General features: G+C 38.9%; 3 protein-coding genes across 4 annotated transcripts; 1 reads left to right on the top strand and 2 right to left on the bottom strand.

Moving 5' to 3' along the window:
- Nucleotides 1-3,474: 3,474 nt before the first annotated feature.
- On the bottom strand, nucleotides 3,475-5,622 carry LOC101296388 (BES1/BZR1 homolog protein 2-like). The gene is made up of 2 exons (XM_004300554.1): nucleotides 5,300-5,622; nucleotides 3,475-4,784 (listed from the first exon to the last, which is right to left on the bottom strand). The coding sequence occupies exons 1-2, from the start codon at nucleotides 5,522-5,524 to the stop codon at nucleotides 4,041-4,043; spliced, it is 969 nt and encodes a 322-aa protein (XP_004300602.1). The 5' UTR covers nucleotides 5,525-5,622; the 3' UTR covers nucleotides 3,475-4,040.
- Nucleotides 5,623-9,828: 4,206 nt separating this feature from the next.
- LOC101296107 lies at nucleotides 9,829-12,769 on the top strand. The gene is made up of 4 exons (XM_004300553.1): nucleotides 9,829-10,031; nucleotides 10,747-11,370; nucleotides 11,457-11,638; nucleotides 11,711-12,769. Exons 1-4 carry the CDS (start codon nucleotides 9,949-9,951, stop codon nucleotides 12,316-12,318), a joined length of 1,497 nt encoding a protein of 498 aa, XP_004300601.1. The 5' UTR covers nucleotides 9,829-9,948; the 3' UTR covers nucleotides 12,319-12,769.
- Nucleotides 12,770-12,930: 161 nt separating this feature from the next.
- Nucleotides 12,931-15,376, bottom strand: LOC101295629 (NEDD8-conjugating enzyme Ubc12-like). Of its 2 annotated transcripts, none has more exons than XM_004300551.1 (7): nucleotides 15,230-15,376; nucleotides 14,790-14,841; nucleotides 14,571-14,678; nucleotides 13,912-14,020; nucleotides 13,573-13,651; nucleotides 13,356-13,472; nucleotides 12,931-13,269 (listed from the first exon to the last, which is right to left on the bottom strand). In XM_004300551.1, exons 3-7 carry the CDS (start codon nucleotides 14,674-14,676, stop codon nucleotides 13,132-13,134), a joined length of 549 nt encoding a protein of 182 aa, XP_004300599.1. In that variant the 5' UTR covers nucleotides 14,677-14,678; nucleotides 14,790-14,841; nucleotides 15,230-15,376; the 3' UTR covers nucleotides 12,931-13,131. The 2 variants fall into 2 exon arrangements, with proteins under 2 accessions (XP_004300599.1, XP_004300600.1); XM_004300552.1 differs by lacking the exon at nucleotides 15,230-15,376 and adding an exon at nucleotides 15,167-15,218.
- Nucleotides 15,377-18,410: the final 3,034 nt, after the last annotated feature.

The raw sequence follows: 18,410 nt of genomic DNA, 5'->3' as shown, positions 1-18,410 counted from the left end.
CAAACCAAAATTCGACGGTCAGATATGATCATTATGACGAAAGATGTCTATGGTAAAAAATTCAACTGGATCCGACAACGTTAAGGACTCGATCGAAACGGGTAACCCTAATCCATCGTCACTTATCACACGAAAACGCTCATATCTCCCTCTATATTACGTGGTTTGGTCAAACCTTCCACACAAAAAACTCTCACGTAGATGAGACGCAACTGCCCATATAAAAATTTTGAGACATTTACCTTCCGACGATAGGGCTCCCTATAGGGAATAAGAACGGTAAATAGTAGACACGTTGTGATTCCGATGACTAAAATTTACAAACCAAAATTCGACCGTCCGGTATGATCATTATGACGAAAGATGTCTATGGTAAAAAATTCAACTGGATTCGACAACGTTAAGGGCTCGATCGAAACGGTCAACTCTAATCGGAAATAAGAAACCTGCATTTTGAAGCCCAAAACGGACTCGGATGGCCAAAAAGGCCCATACATCATGGCGTTAACAATGACTTTGACTCGTAGGGCCGTTACGCTTCCGGAAAAGTATCACAATAGTCAATCGGACACCAAAAACCAAATCTGTAGCATAGTGAATAATAAGGGTAAATTGCATTGACCGCAACTATCGGCACCGAGACTTTACCGGAATACAGTGATTTTTCAACCGTGGACGTATTTCACCATTCTGGTCATATCTTATTTCACGACTTTTTTACGTTTGAAGGTTCTACGTATAGTTTTTTTTCCCAGATGAGTTGTTGTCCAGATCTGCAAATATAAGGCACTTTAGCCGACAAAATTAAGGCACTTTAGCCGACGAAATTATATTTTTCGTCGGCTAAACTTTTAAAAATTTCGTCGGCTAAAGTTCACAGACTATAGCCGACGAAAAAAATTATTCAGACAACGAAATTTTAATTTCGTCGGCTAAAGTTGACCATAGCCGACGAAAATTTTTAATTAGCCGACGAAAAAATAATTCGTCGGCCTGGTTTTTTTATTTTCGTCGGCTAAAGTCTTTCTTCTGGTAGTGTAGTAGTGTTCACTAACCCCATATATTATGATATCTCTGCATTTAGAAGCAGCTAGAGGCCCGATTTGATTATTTCGTGAGTGTTGACCAGTTAAGTGCTTGAGTTCAAAGTAGTATATATATGCAGTGGTAACTGGGGTCCTTCACCTTCCAAATTGCCAAAGTTGAAAAATATATTGGGAACTAATTTTTCTAAGGGAGCCATTCTAATGAGGATCTTTAAGTTGAGGATTAGTTTAGGACTTTTCGGCTTATCCCATTTTTTAATCTTGTATTCACATCTTAACCGTTCAGTTTATAGGTTTTTATGAGTGGATCATTTCTGTAAATTTTCAGCCACAATGAAAATCATTAAGGCATTCATAAGTGTGATTTACTAATTATGAACTTGAACGGTTCATGTTTGACAGATTTAATTCTTCCATTAATTTAATCTAATTTGTTACCTTAACGATCACCGATTCGGCTAAAAATTTGTAAGAATGATCTAATCATATAGACCTAAAAAATAAACGGATGAGATTCCAAGATGTGGTCGAAAAATATGTATTTTAAACTATAAACCGAAAAGTCATCAACTAGTCCTCATTATAAAGGTCTTCATTAGAAGGACTCCCAATTTTCTACTTCACATTAGCTTTTAGCATTTTCTATTACAGTACTTCTATGGTCGGAGCAGTTATCTTGAAGAACAGTGGTATATCAAAGCATGGTGCGGATCAGTGGATGTGAACTCGGCAATTCTCATGCAAAACGAGATTTTTTTTATTTTTTTTATTTTTTATTTTTTAATCGAAGGAGAATTCAATTATTCATATGAAAAGGAACTACATTGTTGGAGTATATAACGGCCTCATTAAATCTTTCAACAAACGGAGAGGAATCAAGAGTACCATGCACACCTCCATACACAAAGCATAAATAATTTGCCTCAGAAGACACAACAGGTGACAGCCACTCCGGCCGGCTCCATCAACCACCAATAAGTAGGAAAATGTAGTGATCGATGGAGACTCTCGTGCAACACGGTGTGCTGCATTATTACACACTCGAGCAATCGAATCCCAATTACAAAACAACTGATTAAGACTTTATTAGCTTCATCAATCCCTCTATGCTAAGATCATCCCCTATATTATTGAAAGCATTCATCACGTTTTGGGCATCCCCTCTACCACCACATGAGTAAAGCCAGCTTGGACACAGAAATGAAGACCATACCCTAAGGCTAGTGTCTCACAAGACTGAGGGCTAATGCCTCCAATTCCTGGTACTGCCAAAACACCAAAGCAGTGACCATCTTCATTTCGAATTACAGCGCCAGTACCATCACAAAACAAGACATAAGAGTGAAGTTTTGAAAAGATCCTTGAGAGTTGAGTATAAAAATTTCAAGACCTTTCAACCGTTTAATTACATTATGAACTAAATTGTTGAAAAAGAAAATCGTGATGTTATATATCTACACATGACAGTGATAAAACCACATGATTAGGGTCTAATGCACTGTGTGCCTTTTGGAAAACGTACATATTACATTATTACATGAAGAAAGCCCAACCAAAGTATGTGCAAATAGGTAGCCTATTTCAAAATGATCAACTCTTTTGGGACACTAATTTGGGTTCTTTCTTCGATTTGGAAGGTACACTATTTCTTTAATTGACCTTCTATAAATCAATAGGCATATGCTAAGTATGGGACAACTTATATAGTTGAGGTACTGTTTTGACCTGTCTCGTTCACTTGGTGATCATCAGAACACTACCTTCGTTTTGCATACACCCTTCCCCTCCCTTCCCTATTAACATTAGCAGAATTACTCGTACCAGCTAGGGAAGTTCTTATTGAGTCATTATTCTAAGTTCGCCATTAGAGGACCTCCCTTCCCTACAAACCCTTTCTCTTAGCTTCTTTCAAAGTCTCTCTTAGCTTCATGCCGCTTCTTTTGCATAGATGAATATGTTCACAGATAGATCTAGCTGAGTAACAGAAACTCATATTGATCATTGAACTGCAAAGACTGGATGGGGGGTGGGGGTCAAAACTCAAAAGCAGAGCCACCAATAATTGGTGGAAGCAAGATTGGTTGGTACACTGAGACACCAAGCATGGCATAATTCACATGCAATTCTCAGAATGCTACATATCACATGGCCAAAGGGGCCCTCTCCACTTCTAGGAGAGGATGAGCTTTCAATCTGAGATGCTCTTTTGACCCCCCACAACTCCCCCTGTCACAAGAAGGCAATAATCTCCAGGAAGCCTAATCCCTCGGTATGATATTTATCAGTCTGTATATATGATTGGATAAGAAAACCAGACCATTTCTAGCAGGAATTATATTATTGACCCTACTGAAGAAAAATAACATTCAAAACTTATTGCAATTCATAGCCATCCCTCTACTACTCTGCCATCCCCATTTATGACTCCAGATCAATCTCAATAAGAACACGAAATGAATGATTGATGTCATGGATTTGCTAATACAGTACTAAATGGTAACAGAATGAGACTATTTCTGACAAGAAGGATCTAATAATAATAGCTACCTTCAAGAAATATGAGCATGTGTTTCTCCAAGAGTAGTCTACAATGGATCATATGTGCTCCGCACAGAAACCGCAATCTTTGTTTGAAGCTCGTGATATTATCCCACTGGGGACGACAACTTAATTGGGGGCCTTCGATTCTTAAGACAGAAAATCCTCCATTTTAATTTGCTATGTTCTTCTCCAGCACATGACATGAGTAATGCAGGCTTTCTCAGAGTGTGCCTGGAATTTTAGATTCCTATAATGGCTCCAGGAGAGAGTACACTGTACATTTAAGGAAATACATGATGCACCGAAAATGATTTTGAAGTGATCCAAATTTGTAATAGAAGTGAAAGTAGACACCAAGCAATGCTTAATCAGTTGCCAAAGTATTCGAAATGCCCAGTGAAATCCACATAAGGTCTTCCCTCTCATTCATAGACACATTCCTGTAGATGATGCTTAACTATGCATCTTCCCATTCCCAAGTGTAAGCTCCAGGTCTTCCACTCCAACCTCGTGTATTCTCTCACCCTCCCAAGCTTTCAGTCTGCCACTCTCAAACTCAAACTCAGAGCCTCGTGCCCTCTCCCCAGGGTTCCCCCAACCAATCCCCCCATGCCCAACAGTCTGCCGAAGAACATTCTGCTCAGCCACTGGTTTCATAAGATTAAATGTGGGCGAAGGTGGAGCTACTGAAGGTACCCCTGTCTGGAAACTCACCCAACGACCAGAGTCCACTGTGGAAGCATCAGACTCGTCACATTCTGGAATTGTGGCAGGTGCAAGATGGTGGCGCCGAGTAGGACTAGAAGGGGCAGAAGCTGCAAAAAGGGGATGGCGCAAGGAGTTAATGCAGCCATTAGTCAGGGATTCCCAGTCAGGTTTCCGCTTCGACCCTCTAGAAGTTGGGGAAGAAAGAGGTGGTGTAACAGGAGCACTGTTGGAAATTCTAAGAGGAGGAAGATTTGGAGGAATGGAAGCCAAGTTATGCAGGAATGGAAGAAGGTAAGACGACGGGTTTTGATGGTAAGAGGAAGGGTTTCCGTCAAAACGAGTCGGGCTTGGGAAGGAGGAGGATGATGGACTGGCGTGGTAGGATGGTACAGGACTAGGGAAAGATGAGGACTGTGGGCTTGGTTGCATTGATGAACACGCACTCATATTTGTGGGAGTGCCTGCAATTTCAATTGGTGGCTTGCATCCCTGCAACCAAATATAATCAAACAATAAGATTATGTAAATAAAGAGAATGCTCAATTGAAAGCAAAATCATCAAATGTGCTCTATCATTCGAATTTCAACATATTGAAAATTGATTTGCTTTGAGTCAATAGTGAGATTCATACAGATCTCATCACCAATGAAACAGAAAATGCATCAACAGTTCACACCCTTTTCATCAACAACTGATCAAATCATGAAAATCGCACATATCCAATCAAATCTATAGACAGAGTTCAGATCCTGAGCAGAACCAGAACAGAGAAAAAGGGTTCTTTTTTTCTTCCAATGATATAAAGGAGACTAATTTATCTAGTAACTCAATCTGTTCCTACAAGATGATCTTCCAAAAGGGTAAGTACTGATCAGAATGAACAAAATGGATTCAGAACAACCCAACACCCAACAACAACCAAACCCAAGTTCAATTCACAAAGATTCCCAGACAGATCTATAAAAAACCAAACCAATGAAACTCAAACAAAATGTTTTACTACCTTGCGGTAAGTAGTGCCATCTTCTTCAACGACCCAACCAGCTTCCGCACATAGAGCTTTCAAGACCTCGTTGTTGTCACAGTGCTTAGGAAGCTTGTAGCTGCCCTGAGCTCTGAGGCCAGAGTATATCTTAGCAGCAATGGCTCTTCTCCTCCGCTCCCTCCTCTTGTTGTTCTCTCTCTCCTTCCATGTCGGTAACCTCCCCGATGACCCACCGCCGGTCATTTAAGCACCACCTCCCCGACCCTTCTGAGCTTTCTCTCTCTGGAGTCAGTTGAGAAGAGAGAGACGAGAGGAGAGCACTATTGTATTGTGTGCCTCTCTCTCACGAGGAAAGTGTCTTTTCTTTATTCAAGAGAATTGTGTGAATGGAGAACTGGATTCTCTCTCTTCTTTTTTTTTTTTTTTACCTTTTTTGTTTGCTCTATCCATTCTCTGTTCACACTCAAGACTTCCATGCTCTAGCGATTTTTTCTTCTCCACGAGATTTGCAAGATCGGATAGGTAAAAGTAGGTATTGTATGTTAATCCTCTATGATAGGGTGATTAAGGTTCTAAAGTAATTGCGGGAGTTATATTGTTTTATTTTCAAATCCAATTATGATTGAGCGAAGTTTGAGAACAATCCCCAATCAGGTATAGTTTAACGACCGCTATCTCACCGCCCAGCCAACATCATTCTTCAAAATGTCGCACATAAAACCCTTTCATACTCCCGGAGCAATAGTCTTCGATTTCTTGAAGGATATGGTTAAATCTCGTTTGGTAGCAAATCCTAAGACGACAACGAAGGCTGGAGACTGTCGCAGCGCCACCGGACGAGACTAAAATTAGAGATTGGATGCTTTGATAGTGCCTAGGGTTTTGCTTGCCATCGACTATATATTATATAGACGTTACAAGATGAATGAGTCATAGCACAAAAATGTTTTAAAGATTTGATTTTTACGTTCCTATAATAAAGAAATTGTAAGGAAATTGTTGAATATGCTTTTACTTTACTTTATAATAGGTTTGAGTTTTGTGAAATTTAATCACCAACCCACTATCAAAGTTGAGTTAAAATAAAATTTATCTAAAATGTGTCATATTTTGACTCAACCAAATAGGAAACCCATATGAATATTTGTAGGTTTGGTTGACCTAAAATTTGAATTTAGGGTTTGGGTTATAAACCAATAGTTAGAGATGCCTTAACAGAAAAAGACTTCAAGAGTCTCAAACTTCTAATTGTTAAATAAACAACTTATTATTTAAGGTATTTGTAATCAGCTGTTTAGACTCTATATATAAATACGACAACAGTAAAAGTAGTGTCACCGGACCAACCAAGGGATTATCCATTTGCACGAGGTATAACTCAATCAATAAGTTGAAGTCTCGTCTTTCCATTGCTTCAAAATGCGGTAGTATGGTAGTATGGACTTCAAAATTAAAAAGACTATGCATTCAACAAAGTAAACTTTTAGGTCGGCTTCAAACAGAGATCAGTCAGTAAACAACCTAGCCTTATAATTTCAATATTGAGAAAGGACGTCCAAGATTTCGGTCATTCGACTTGTATTCAGCAGTTTCATTAAATAATGTAGTCAAGACTTAAAAGCAGTCGCATCAGCACTTTATTTAAAACTAGACAACTCAAATTCACCACACTTATTATATAATTTGCACATAAAAGTGTGAGTTTAATCTCATTACCAACTGAAAAAAAATTAGAAAATCATGATAAGTATATAGAGGATCATGGCCACACTAACCCAATGACCACTCAAATTATGGATCTATGAACAACAAATATTCACCAGAGCAAACACTGTGATCCCAGTTCTAAAAGAGGCAATGATATGGTTGTGTCCATGATTGATGCAAAGTTTGAATGAGATAGGCAACCTAAAGAAAACTACAAGTAGATTGGTTACTATTCATCTCACCCGTGTACCAGATGTAGTCCTATTCTTATACAGTATTAAGTATCCTTCATCGTGCCTGTTTTCTAGCTACACCGTATGTGAGAAGTTTTTAACTAATTCTGATGAGGGATTACGGAATAGAGAAATTTTTTCAAGTCTAAGATAAATTACATGTTCTTAGTGTTACAGAGTTGAATGTTGAAACATACAGTAAAATGTTAGAATATCATCAAATCCATCAAAATAAATACGAACCATATGTAAATAAACAAATATCCAATATAACTTCTTTTGAATTAATATCTTTTATAGTTTTATGTAACATTCATGTAGTTAGTAATGTTTGTTCGTTTATTTGATTAAAAAACATGGACGTACCTATTTGGAATTTGAAGATTACTACATATATGGTCGTCTTACCACGCTCACCTCTACACCAAAGTTCGAAGGTCTTCCCCTCTTCCCCCATACCCTAGCTAAACATGAAATACAACACTTATAACCTAAGGTTAATGACATGATTACCACTAATCGAGTTACTGTCCCGCTCGTCGAGGATCAAACTCCATTAATCCAGGCCCAGTTGCTCTGACTCAACAGTGAATAGTCCCTGCACTGCCGCACTCTAACTTACCGTCAGAATCAGTCCACACGTGCGTTATAGAAATCTATACATTCAAAAGCAAACTCCCCCTTTAACGTGTCTCATATTAGCTCACCACGTGAAATGCGAATTTTTTATTTTATTTTTATTTATCAAAAATGATAATTCAGCAACTCTAAATCATGAGACACTAGATAAAAGCTTATATCATTTAAGTAGAACCCACATTTCTCGACAACTTTATTTAAAATGAAAGAGATCTCAAAATGAAATTAGTTTACTCACAATCAAACACCATAGCAAATAAATTTAACTACAGTTAATATATGTAAAGTAACAAGGTTCCCTTTTTTTAATATGGTCGAAACTCAAAAATAAAACATTAGGAGTTTAGGACTTGAACAAATTTCATTCTTGTACATGGCGGACGAAAATATAATTATTATGGCTAAATCCATAAGGACTGAAGGGGCACGTGAGGATCCAGCTAAGGTTGAGAGGGATGGTAACGGTGAGGAGTAGCTGGCTTGGCTGAAGGGTTAAAAACACAACAGCGACTTTGGCACACGTGCGGTGGAAGAGGGAGACAGACGGCCGTGCGCTGCCGTTTGAGCGGGGACCGAACCCCCGTGGTACCATGCTTTTCCTAGAAAAGGGCCTCTGCTCTTCTCATTCGTCGTCGACTCGTCGGTCCAAGAGACCACGTGGGGGATCCATTAACCCACGCCCTAATCCAATTCTTAATCACACATCCTAATCCTGATTAATAATTATACAATTCTTTAATACGTGTTCCGTTTTAAAATAGAAAGATTGATGACATCTTGCCTTTACAAAACAAAGTTTATAAAAAGAGTGCATTGAGAAAATAGTTCATAACCGACGTGAATTCTTATGTATAAATGAAAATTCTAAATCCGATTTATGATTTATAAATTGCCTATAATGTTTGATCGATGGTAATTGATGTGTCTGATAAATCAAAAGGAAAAAAAAAAAAGTAGTGTGTTTTTCTTGCACCAAGAGCTTTGGGAGTAGTCTTTGGCTCTATGCTAACCCAACAATGGCTTTAGACAAAAGCCTCACGTTGTGTTGCCTACGCTATATAGAATACATAAGTAGTGTATATTCTATCTTTCTGCAAGTTATATTGAATAAATTGTTACGTGTAGAATTATTTTAAGATATTACGTTAGTTTCTTTTTTAGGTCTGCAATAGGCCTGGTGACAGAGACACAAAGCCCAATAACACAAAGGTTCCAAACAAGCCCATACCCGAGAAACCAAATGCAAGTTCAGGACGCAGTTCTATACGTTTGGCAATTGTTGTGGGGGCATGGAACGTTAGCTCAAGTTAGAAGAGAGGTTGTGCTTTTAGCATTTTACTAATGATCAAATAAGGGTATAAAATAAATTGATCACGTATTGCGCATGAAAAGATCTATGTAACTTGAGAGTGTACTGGCCCAATGACTTGATATAATCAACAAAACTTTTGTTGAGCGATCTAGTTGTGGATTTCTCTCGAATTGGATACTCTTTTAAAAAGATTGTACGTGACTTAATAATGTACATACGATAAAAAATAACAATTTCTCGTTGAGTGAAATCCGATTACTAGGATCTGCTTCAGTGTTATTCTCACTAGTTCTGTTTAAAGCATAACAAAAGGGTAAGATGAATCAAGTGTGACTACTAAAAACTGAAGATTCTATCCAAACAAGTTACAAACATAACATCAGTAATGAGATGCGTGTTGACCTGATATCAGTTAAAGTCAAAGAACATCAATTAAAAGCCAAAATCAACGGCCAAGATCGAACTACAAGTCAACAAAATCCCATCAGCCATGATCTCACCGTACACGCAGACAAAATGAAGCACAAGATATTTATAACAGGCAAGACAAATCGGAGGCGCGCGCGTTTTGGAACGACCCAAAACAATGAAAACCATAAATCGAATCGTAAATATTTAAAAAAACAAAAAAAAAACGTAGGCAACTAGAAGACCAGTATGGTCGTGCAACACAGGTTATTTGATTCAAGTTCAAAGCTGTGTGTTTTCAGATCCGCCATAGATGCAGCGGACTTGTGGTTTCCGAGTTCTCTGGAGAGCAGCCGGGTTCTTCTTTCATGGGCCTTAAACGGGCCTCTAGATACGCATCTTCCTCTGTTCGATCAACACCTGGTTTTTTTAAGCGCTTGGAAGCCATGAGGTCAGTTGTTGACATTAACAGTTGTTTCTTCCCATGTTGTTGTTCTTTCAGTTTGTGTGTCTCTGTTAGCTTTTGATTGCTATATTTATAAGGATTTGATTGCTTTTTGTGGGTTGTTGATGGCTGAAGTATCAGTTTTTAGTTTCCGATAAGTTTGGAATTGGTGAAGTCAAATGCTTCTTGAGTGTTCTAGGATTTCTAGCATTGCTTTCAGATCTGGCAAGCCACTTCTCACCTTAATACAATTGTGTTTTATGGTGCTCCGGAGTATTGGGAATTCCTTCAAACAATGACTGATATAAATGACATTAAGAGTTTTAATACTCCGGAACACTATATAATCTTAGCTTTAAGACATCTTTATAATGAAGTGGTTGTCATTTAAGGGATGCTCTTTAGTGTTTGTTGTTTTTGAATTTATGATTTTGAGGTGTATATGTCTAAGTTTTGATTTGGTTTGTAATTATGGAATGGAACTAGTGTTTATTGTTTACATGGTTTTACTAATTTTTAGTTTTGTTTGGGAATGTGATTGTTAATGGAGATATGATCGTGTAGGATTCTGATTCACCTTGAAATTCTGGATTGAAAAAATCACTTTATTTATGACATAAGAGTGCAGAATCCTTTGTAGCGAAGAATTTATATGATGGAAGAGTTTCACAATTGATTGACACTGTTTTCTCTATCCTGCCAATATGTGCTGTTTTCGCAGGACAAGAAAGATTTTGGGGGTTTCTCTGTCTCTCATTCTCATCAACTTGGCTGCTATAATGGAGCGAGCCGATGAGAATCTCCTCCCATCAGTATACAAAGAAGTCAGTGAGGCTTTCAATGCCGGGCCATCTGACCTCGGATATCTCACATTCATCAGGAACTTTGTGCAGGGAATGGCATCTCCCCTTGCAGGTGTACTAGTTCTACTATATGACCGCCCCACCGTGCTTGCAATGGGGACTTTCTGCTGGGCAATATCAACTGCTGCAGTGGGTGCAAGCCACCATTTTGGTCAAGCTGCAATCTGGAGAGCAGTGAATGGTTTTGGGTTGGCAATTGTTATACCAGCACTTCAGTCTTTCATTGCTGATAGCTACAAGGATGGCGTGAGAGGGGCAGGGTTTGGGATGGTGAGCCTTGTTGGTTCTTTGGGTGGCATTGGAGGTGGTGTTGCGGCCACGCTTATGGCCGGTAACATGTATTGGGGCATACCTGGATGGCGTATTGCCTTCATTCTAATGGCAGCATTGAGTTCTCTAATCGGGTTCCTTGTGTTCATGTTTGTGATTGACCCTAGAAAAATAGTTCCTAGTACTCATGGTGCTGACCAGAGTTTTGAGAGGTACCTTTATATTTGAATTCCTGAACAAAGTGTGGATATTGTTATTGTGGGTGAAGAAAGATTAATTTGGCTGCTTTTTGTTGTAGGGATGATTTGTTAATAAAGGGCACTACTACTTCAACTGCAGCATCAGTTTGGATGGAGTCTTGGACAGCCATGAAGTCGGTTGTTAAAGTGCAAACATTTCAAATTATTGTCTTGCAGGGCATTGTTGGTTCTCTACCATGGACCGCCATGGTGTTTTTCACTATGTGGTTCGAACTTATAGGTAACTACTACTCCTGCAATTCAGTTCTAGTTTCATTGTATACAAAGTGTTTAAGTCGGTCCATTTTCTCAGGTTTTGATCACAACAGTACAGCAGCCCTCCTCAGTCTCTTTGCTGTAGGATGTGCTACGGGGTCTCTTCTTGGTGGGATAATAGCAGATCGAATGTCACGAATCTACCCACACACTGGCCGCATCATGTGCGCGCAGTTCAGCGCCTTCATGGGAATCCCATTTTCATGGTTTTTACTCAAAGTAATCCCACAATCAGTGGACAGCTATTACACATTTGCTGTCACTCTCACCCTGATGGGTTTAACTATCAGCTGGAATGCCACTGCTGCAAATGGTCCTATGTTTGCTGAGGTTGTTCCTACCAAACACCGAACTATGATTTATGCATTTGATCGGGCTTTTGAAGGATCCTTCTCTTCTTTTGCTGCTCCTTTGGTTGGCATTCTTTCAGAGAAGATGTTTGGCTATGATGCAAAATCTGTGGATCCGATCAAAGGGTCTGCGAGGGAGGCCTATGCATTATCACAAGGACTTATTTCCATGATGGCAGTTCCATTTGGTTTGTGTTGCTTGTTTTATACGCCTTTGTATGTGATCTTCAGAAAGGACCGCGAGAATGCTAGAATTGCCAGTGCAAAAGAGGAAGAGATGAGCCTGACGAAGTGAAATGAGGTGATTTCTTAGGTTGAAGGAGCAGCAAATATGTGTGAAATAGAATACGTCTGACTTCTCATTTTCATGCCTATGGCATTTTCTTTAGGTTTGGTATTTAAAGGTTAAAGGTTACACACATTCACCTGGAATATACAGTGACAAGTTTGAGAACATATATTTTGAGGAGTCATACTCTCTAGCTTTGAAGCTAACAGATTTGTGATAGGAAGCTAATTCCATTCTCAAACTATGTTCCGTTGGTGGTAACTGGTAATGCCAAGCTGAGCAATGAGAAATACATTTCTACGAGGCTTTGACATTATGGTAAATGTAATTTGATTGTAGAATCACTAGTGATATGTAACAACATTGAAACAGTCCTGTATTTTTTAAACCTGAGGGGTTTGTAAAAACTTATGTTAATGCCACGGAAGAAGAATAAGAAGTGCTTTTGCAGTCGGTGAATTATATGATATCATGCTATAGTTTCCAAAACTTCACTATTCTGAGGTTTAAAAACCTCTACTACCTATTCTTGTTAAACATCAAGAGCCTTGGTCCACTCCCCATCAAGCATAAGCTCTTGCTCGAGTTACTGCAACATAACTGGTACTCATAGACAATGGATCAAGTACAAGCATTCTATCCATAACTATAGCAGAACAATGGCATCACCAGCATCACAAAAGTTGATCTGTTTTAAACATCACAATTCTATCCATACTTAAAATAACAAAGAACTGCAGTCTGCACGACAAGTATTACAATATCGCATCCATTTCAAGATAATATGTCAATTAGCACTTTGGTGTAACCAAACAAAAGCTATATGCATCTTGGGAATAAGGTCTGCCCCACATATCCACCAGTCATAGCCCTTCTTACATTAGACTCGAACATCTTCGGGTTGTCTCTCAGCACTGCAGCTGCATCATGGTTTAGGGGATCTTCATGATTTGGTTCCTGCAAACAAAGTTGAATTTAAATAAGAAACATTCTGGTACCAGATGGCAACAAATCACAGAGAACAGTCGAGATGATTCTAATACCGTGAAAAGATGATACAATCCATAAACAATGGTGTTTATATTAAGGACAGGTTTCCAATCTTCTCGTAGGATGTTTAGGCAGACATTTCCTTCCAAGTCAATATTGGGATGGTAGACCTAAGAATCAGTTGCACCATGTATGAGACAATGTACCATACAAGCGAATCAACTAGAAGAGAAGAAAGCAATAGAACAAAATTATGATGTGCAGGTCTACCTTGGTCTTACACTTGACTTTTGGTGCCTCATGTGGATAGATAGGTGAGACTTCAAAAGAAAACAAAAACTTACCACCTCTGTCACAACAAATGAAAGAGTATTAGAAATATAATCATTTTACTAAATAAAAACAGAAAGAGACAACATGCAACACTGTTGATTGTTCATGTTACAAGATGCAATATGTCCGGCAATTGAAAATGTACATATGCATATGTATACACTTTAGCCTGGGTATAGTGTTCATCTAACTGGAGTCTAAAATTAGTAATTGCAGTTTTGATAGAAGATTCTGTTTAGGCAAACTTTTGCAGACAAAAAGTAGAGCAATTCTTACGTGTAGTATCCTTCATCTGGTTTAATTGAAACCTCAAAATTCATAAGATCATCCTTGCCATTGGGAAATGATATTGAACAAGACTTTGGTAGATTCAGCTCAGATATGTCTGCATCACATGCCAAACATGGTACTTTCTGTTAAACAGATGATAAAATTCAGGAGCATAGTAAAACAAATAGGTTGAAAGAGACAGTAAAGAATGTGGAAAACGGTTCATAATGGCAACAACATTTAAACATACAATCAAGAATGTTAATTCAATTGCCCCATTCTGAATTGTAGTCATGTCCAAAATTACCACAACTTGATCTATCAATTCAATGAAAAGAAACAAGACACATTCAGCATTCCATTTGTTAAAAACAGTTGTGTCATAATTGAACTTGCTCTTTTTACTAAACCAAGAACTGGTATAGATGCTCTACATTCACCATTCAAAAACCAACTTCTAAATACTGTGGTTTAGAACTCTCAAACTCTTCATCACCAAAACTCAGACAATACCAACACTTCATATGATTAAAATTGTCTAATCCACTGATCCTTTTTCAGTCTTACAGTCAGCAATCACTGGGAAGCAAAAACTCGAAAGAATGAAACACTCACAGCAGCGATCACTAATAGAACAAATCAAAAGTCTTAGAGAGAACAAAAACCTTTATTAAGGCGCAATTCTCCAGCGCTTTGTCTCTTAAGAGGTGACCCTCCATTGGCTTCAGCAAGTTCCTTCTGCTTTTCTTTTACCTTAAAAAGCCGAATCATAGCTACAGAAAACAGAAAACTAAACTAATCAGCTAGAGGGATTAACAATTTGAACTACACAACAACAACAAAAGTAGCCTTGAACTCATACTAACAATTACAATAAGCCAAACCTGCTATTCACTGGTGACTGGTCCTTCTTCTCCTTTGCCCTTCTTTATGGGTCTGTCAAGGTTAAATGGCACAACAATTAATAGAAATTCTAGACTCAAAATCATGATCTCAACTCAAATTCTGTAATGGAAAAGATATTGATTCCAAATCGTTAAAACAGACTAAAAATTTATTCATAATCAAAATTACTGTATTGAAATTAGGGGATTTCATTATGAACAACAATCGTATAACAGATAGTATAGATTTCGAAAACGAAAACAAAAGATCAAAACTTTTATCAAACGGAGAATCAACACTAAAACCCAAAACCCTAAGAGTACAAGCAATCACGATAAACATAAATTGGGGATTGGAGGACAATAAAGTTGCATACTTTAAGCACCAGAATGCGATTTTGTGAGAAATATTATCAGAGAAAAAAGAGTGAAAGACTTACAGGGTTGTACAGATGGTGGAGAAGAAGGTGGCGGAGAGAGAAAGACTCGTGGATATTCAGTAGGAAAGTGATGAAGCGGACGACCTGTCGTTTAGGTGTTTTGTGGGATCATTGTTCAATTGTAGAATTATATATACGACTTGCTTTATTTCTACGCTATTTCTTTTTGGGTTGAAGACGGAAAAGGTCCATTGCCAACACTCAAAAGAAGGAAATGGATAAGGTCCATACTCCATACCATGACAAAAGAAAAAGACAAATAATTTATTTTCGTAAATTCTATTTTTTTTTATTCTCTAATAAAAAAATACGAGTGACATATTTGGAAGTAAAAATTTTACCAACTGTGAAAATTCTCGTATGTATGGCTACCGATATCAATATAGCACAAATTGTGAATTTTCTTTCTATTGCAAAGTCTAACTTAGTATGACTGTACAAAAGAACTAAACGAGCGTGACACTGGCCAATACAAAGTCTATAATATTAAGTTTGAAAACCAACCAATGTAACAAAAATTTGTGTGTGTCGACGATCTGGCAAAATAACTCAGAAGTTAATGTGATATCCTTAATTTTTTTTTCATTATAGTTTGTAGCCAAAAATTAAAAAACATGTTCAAACATGAAATCACACGCATCTTTGTGAAGTGTGAACTAACTAGTTATTATTTGGACAGACCGACCCAACCTGATAGACCCTAAATTGCATAATTTATGGGCTTAACTTTTTTTTGAATACAACAACCCTTTATTGATAAATCAAACTTTAAACAATTTATGGGCTTACCTTGATTGTTATTATATCAAAAGTGGCTTAACTATGTGTTTCTGTACAATCCCGAATGGGTTTGCAGAAGCTAATAATATGCCAGGTGGATGGTCTGCTACCTTCCTGTTGTCCTACAATAACAAAGGGGACCGAGAGCTTCCGGTCTTTCCTCATCCGAAGCTTAAGTCAGTATATGGTGGTTGAATGTAATTATTGAGGATAGTAATGTTACCTGACAAGCTGGTGGCTGGGCCATATTTATGGCCCAGAGTGGATTCTCTTCACCTGAAAACCGATGTGGGACAACTGTCTTTACTGTTACTTCACATCCAGCTCCTTTATGCCTTTTGAATCCACCCCCAGCCCAATACTGCCGCCAAGGTCGGGCCCAGCCCACCCTACTTATTGGTGGATACTTCGGGGCGGCCTCGGTTGTGGTAGAATGCCTGCTGGTTTACGGGCTTGGGAGGTTGTTTTATGCACAACCGATTACAAGTCCCCCCAAGTTCCCGTTCAAGACACATCTTGAGTGGGGACTTGCTAAAAGAAGCTCGTAGACTAGTATATTTCAAGTGTGTCCCGCCCATAGTCCCCCCACGTCCGGACTCATGACGTGGGTTGAACGGGTGTTACAGTCTTTCCTTGACAAAGGTAGCGAACCCTTTCCTCATCCGGTGTTACTACTCGAGTGACCGGGTGTTAACGCCGTCCATGGTTTATCAAGCCACTTGCTCCGTTTTTAAAGGGATGATATAAATTGCCCTGCCCCGGTGTCCCAGAAACACTTATTCGGGACGTAACATTTCGAGAGGCAGTTGTTACATGCTTCCTCCTGGTGACACTTATCCGGGATGGATCGTTCCTTGGCCTAACGCTGTCGGTGACTCTCACCCGAGATTGGTCTTACACATGCGCTGCATGATCCCGTTGACTCTTACCCGAGATGGGTCTTACACGTGCACTTCATGATCTCGGTGACTCTCACCCGAGATTGGTCTTACACTTGCGCTTCATGATCTCGGTGACTCTCACCCGAGATGGGTCTTACACTTGCACTTCATGATCTTGGTGACTCACCCGAGATTGGTCTTACACTTGAGAGTGTGCGCATAACAGTGGCAGGGGCATTAAATGCATGCACGCCAGATGTCGCGATATTCCTGCAACTGCCAAGCAATTAATGCATGTCGCTTCACTCTTTCCTTCTTCAAGAAGCTACGGTAGTTAAGCTACGTGGCACCATCCTGCGGTTTGATCAGCTGGCTAGGGGTGCCTCGTTTTCTGGTACTGGTTTTTTTAATGCGTCGGTTCGTGGATCGAGGCGACTGCTCGCTGGTCATGTATAAATTCTTCCCCCCTTTTGTTTTTCTTCTTCACTCTCACTTTACTCTTTCTCTGCTCTATGCTTCTCTGTTGCGCTGGTTTTTCTGCGCTTTGCTCTCTAATTTCTCTGCTTCTCTCTCTGTTCGCTGCTTTCTCTCTTTTTGTTCTCTCTTTCTGCTCTCTACCTTCTCTTAGCCCTGCAATTGCGAGGTGTTTCTTGACGTCTGCGTTGCCGGCGTTGCTACGGCGTCGAATTTCTGGTAAGGTTTTGCTTCATTCTGTTGCGCTTTGTTCTTCTGCACTGATGTTTGTTTATGCTTTTTGCCTCTGCTTTGGCTTTCTCTGTGTTTGTGTTGCTTTTGTATGGTTTTGGGTGAAACTGGGAATTTTAGAATTTTAGGATTCTAGGGCTTTCTGAATTTAGGCTGTGTTTTTCTGTTTTTCTGTTTTTCTTTGCGCTTGCTCCCGACGGCGCACACTAATAGCCCTTAAGGTTTGCTATATTAGGGTAGATGGATTCCCGGAGTACAACCGACTTAAGTGGGGCTAGCACATCCTTTCAGCCGATAATGGATGACGACGAGAGGATGGAGGAGTATATTACTAGGCCATCCCGCCACTACCAGGACAAGCACTTTAGCCGACGAAAAATTTTCGTCGGCCTGTTATCTTAATTCGTCGGCTAAGATCTTAGCCGACGAAGGCTCGTCGGCTATAGTGTCGTCGGGAAAAGCTCGTCTGTGATGACTTTAGCCGACGAAATTTTTTTTTTCGTCGGCTATAGTCCCACAGTTAGCGGACGAAAAACATGTCGTCGGTTTTTTTTCCAGACTTTAGCCGACGAAACAATTAATATATTCGTCGGCTAAAGTGTGTAATAAATAATTAAAAAATAACTATAGCCGACGAAATTTACTATATTTCGTCGGCTAAACCTTATAAAAAATTTAAAAAAATAACTATAGCCGACGAAATATAAAATATTTCGTCGGCTAAACCTTATAAAAAATTTAAAAAAATAACTATAGCCGACGAAATATAAAATATTTCGTCGGCTAAACCTTATAAAAATTTTTAAAAAATAACT

The sequence above is a fragment of the Fragaria vesca genome, linkage group LG5 (genome assembly GCF_000184155.1).
Source record: "Fragaria vesca subsp. vesca linkage group LG5, FraVesHawaii_1.0, whole genome shotgun sequence".
Classification (NCBI taxonomy): Eukaryota; Viridiplantae; Streptophyta; class Magnoliopsida; order Rosales; family Rosaceae; genus Fragaria; species Fragaria vesca.
This window is presented reverse-complemented; position numbering and strand designations above follow the sequence as displayed.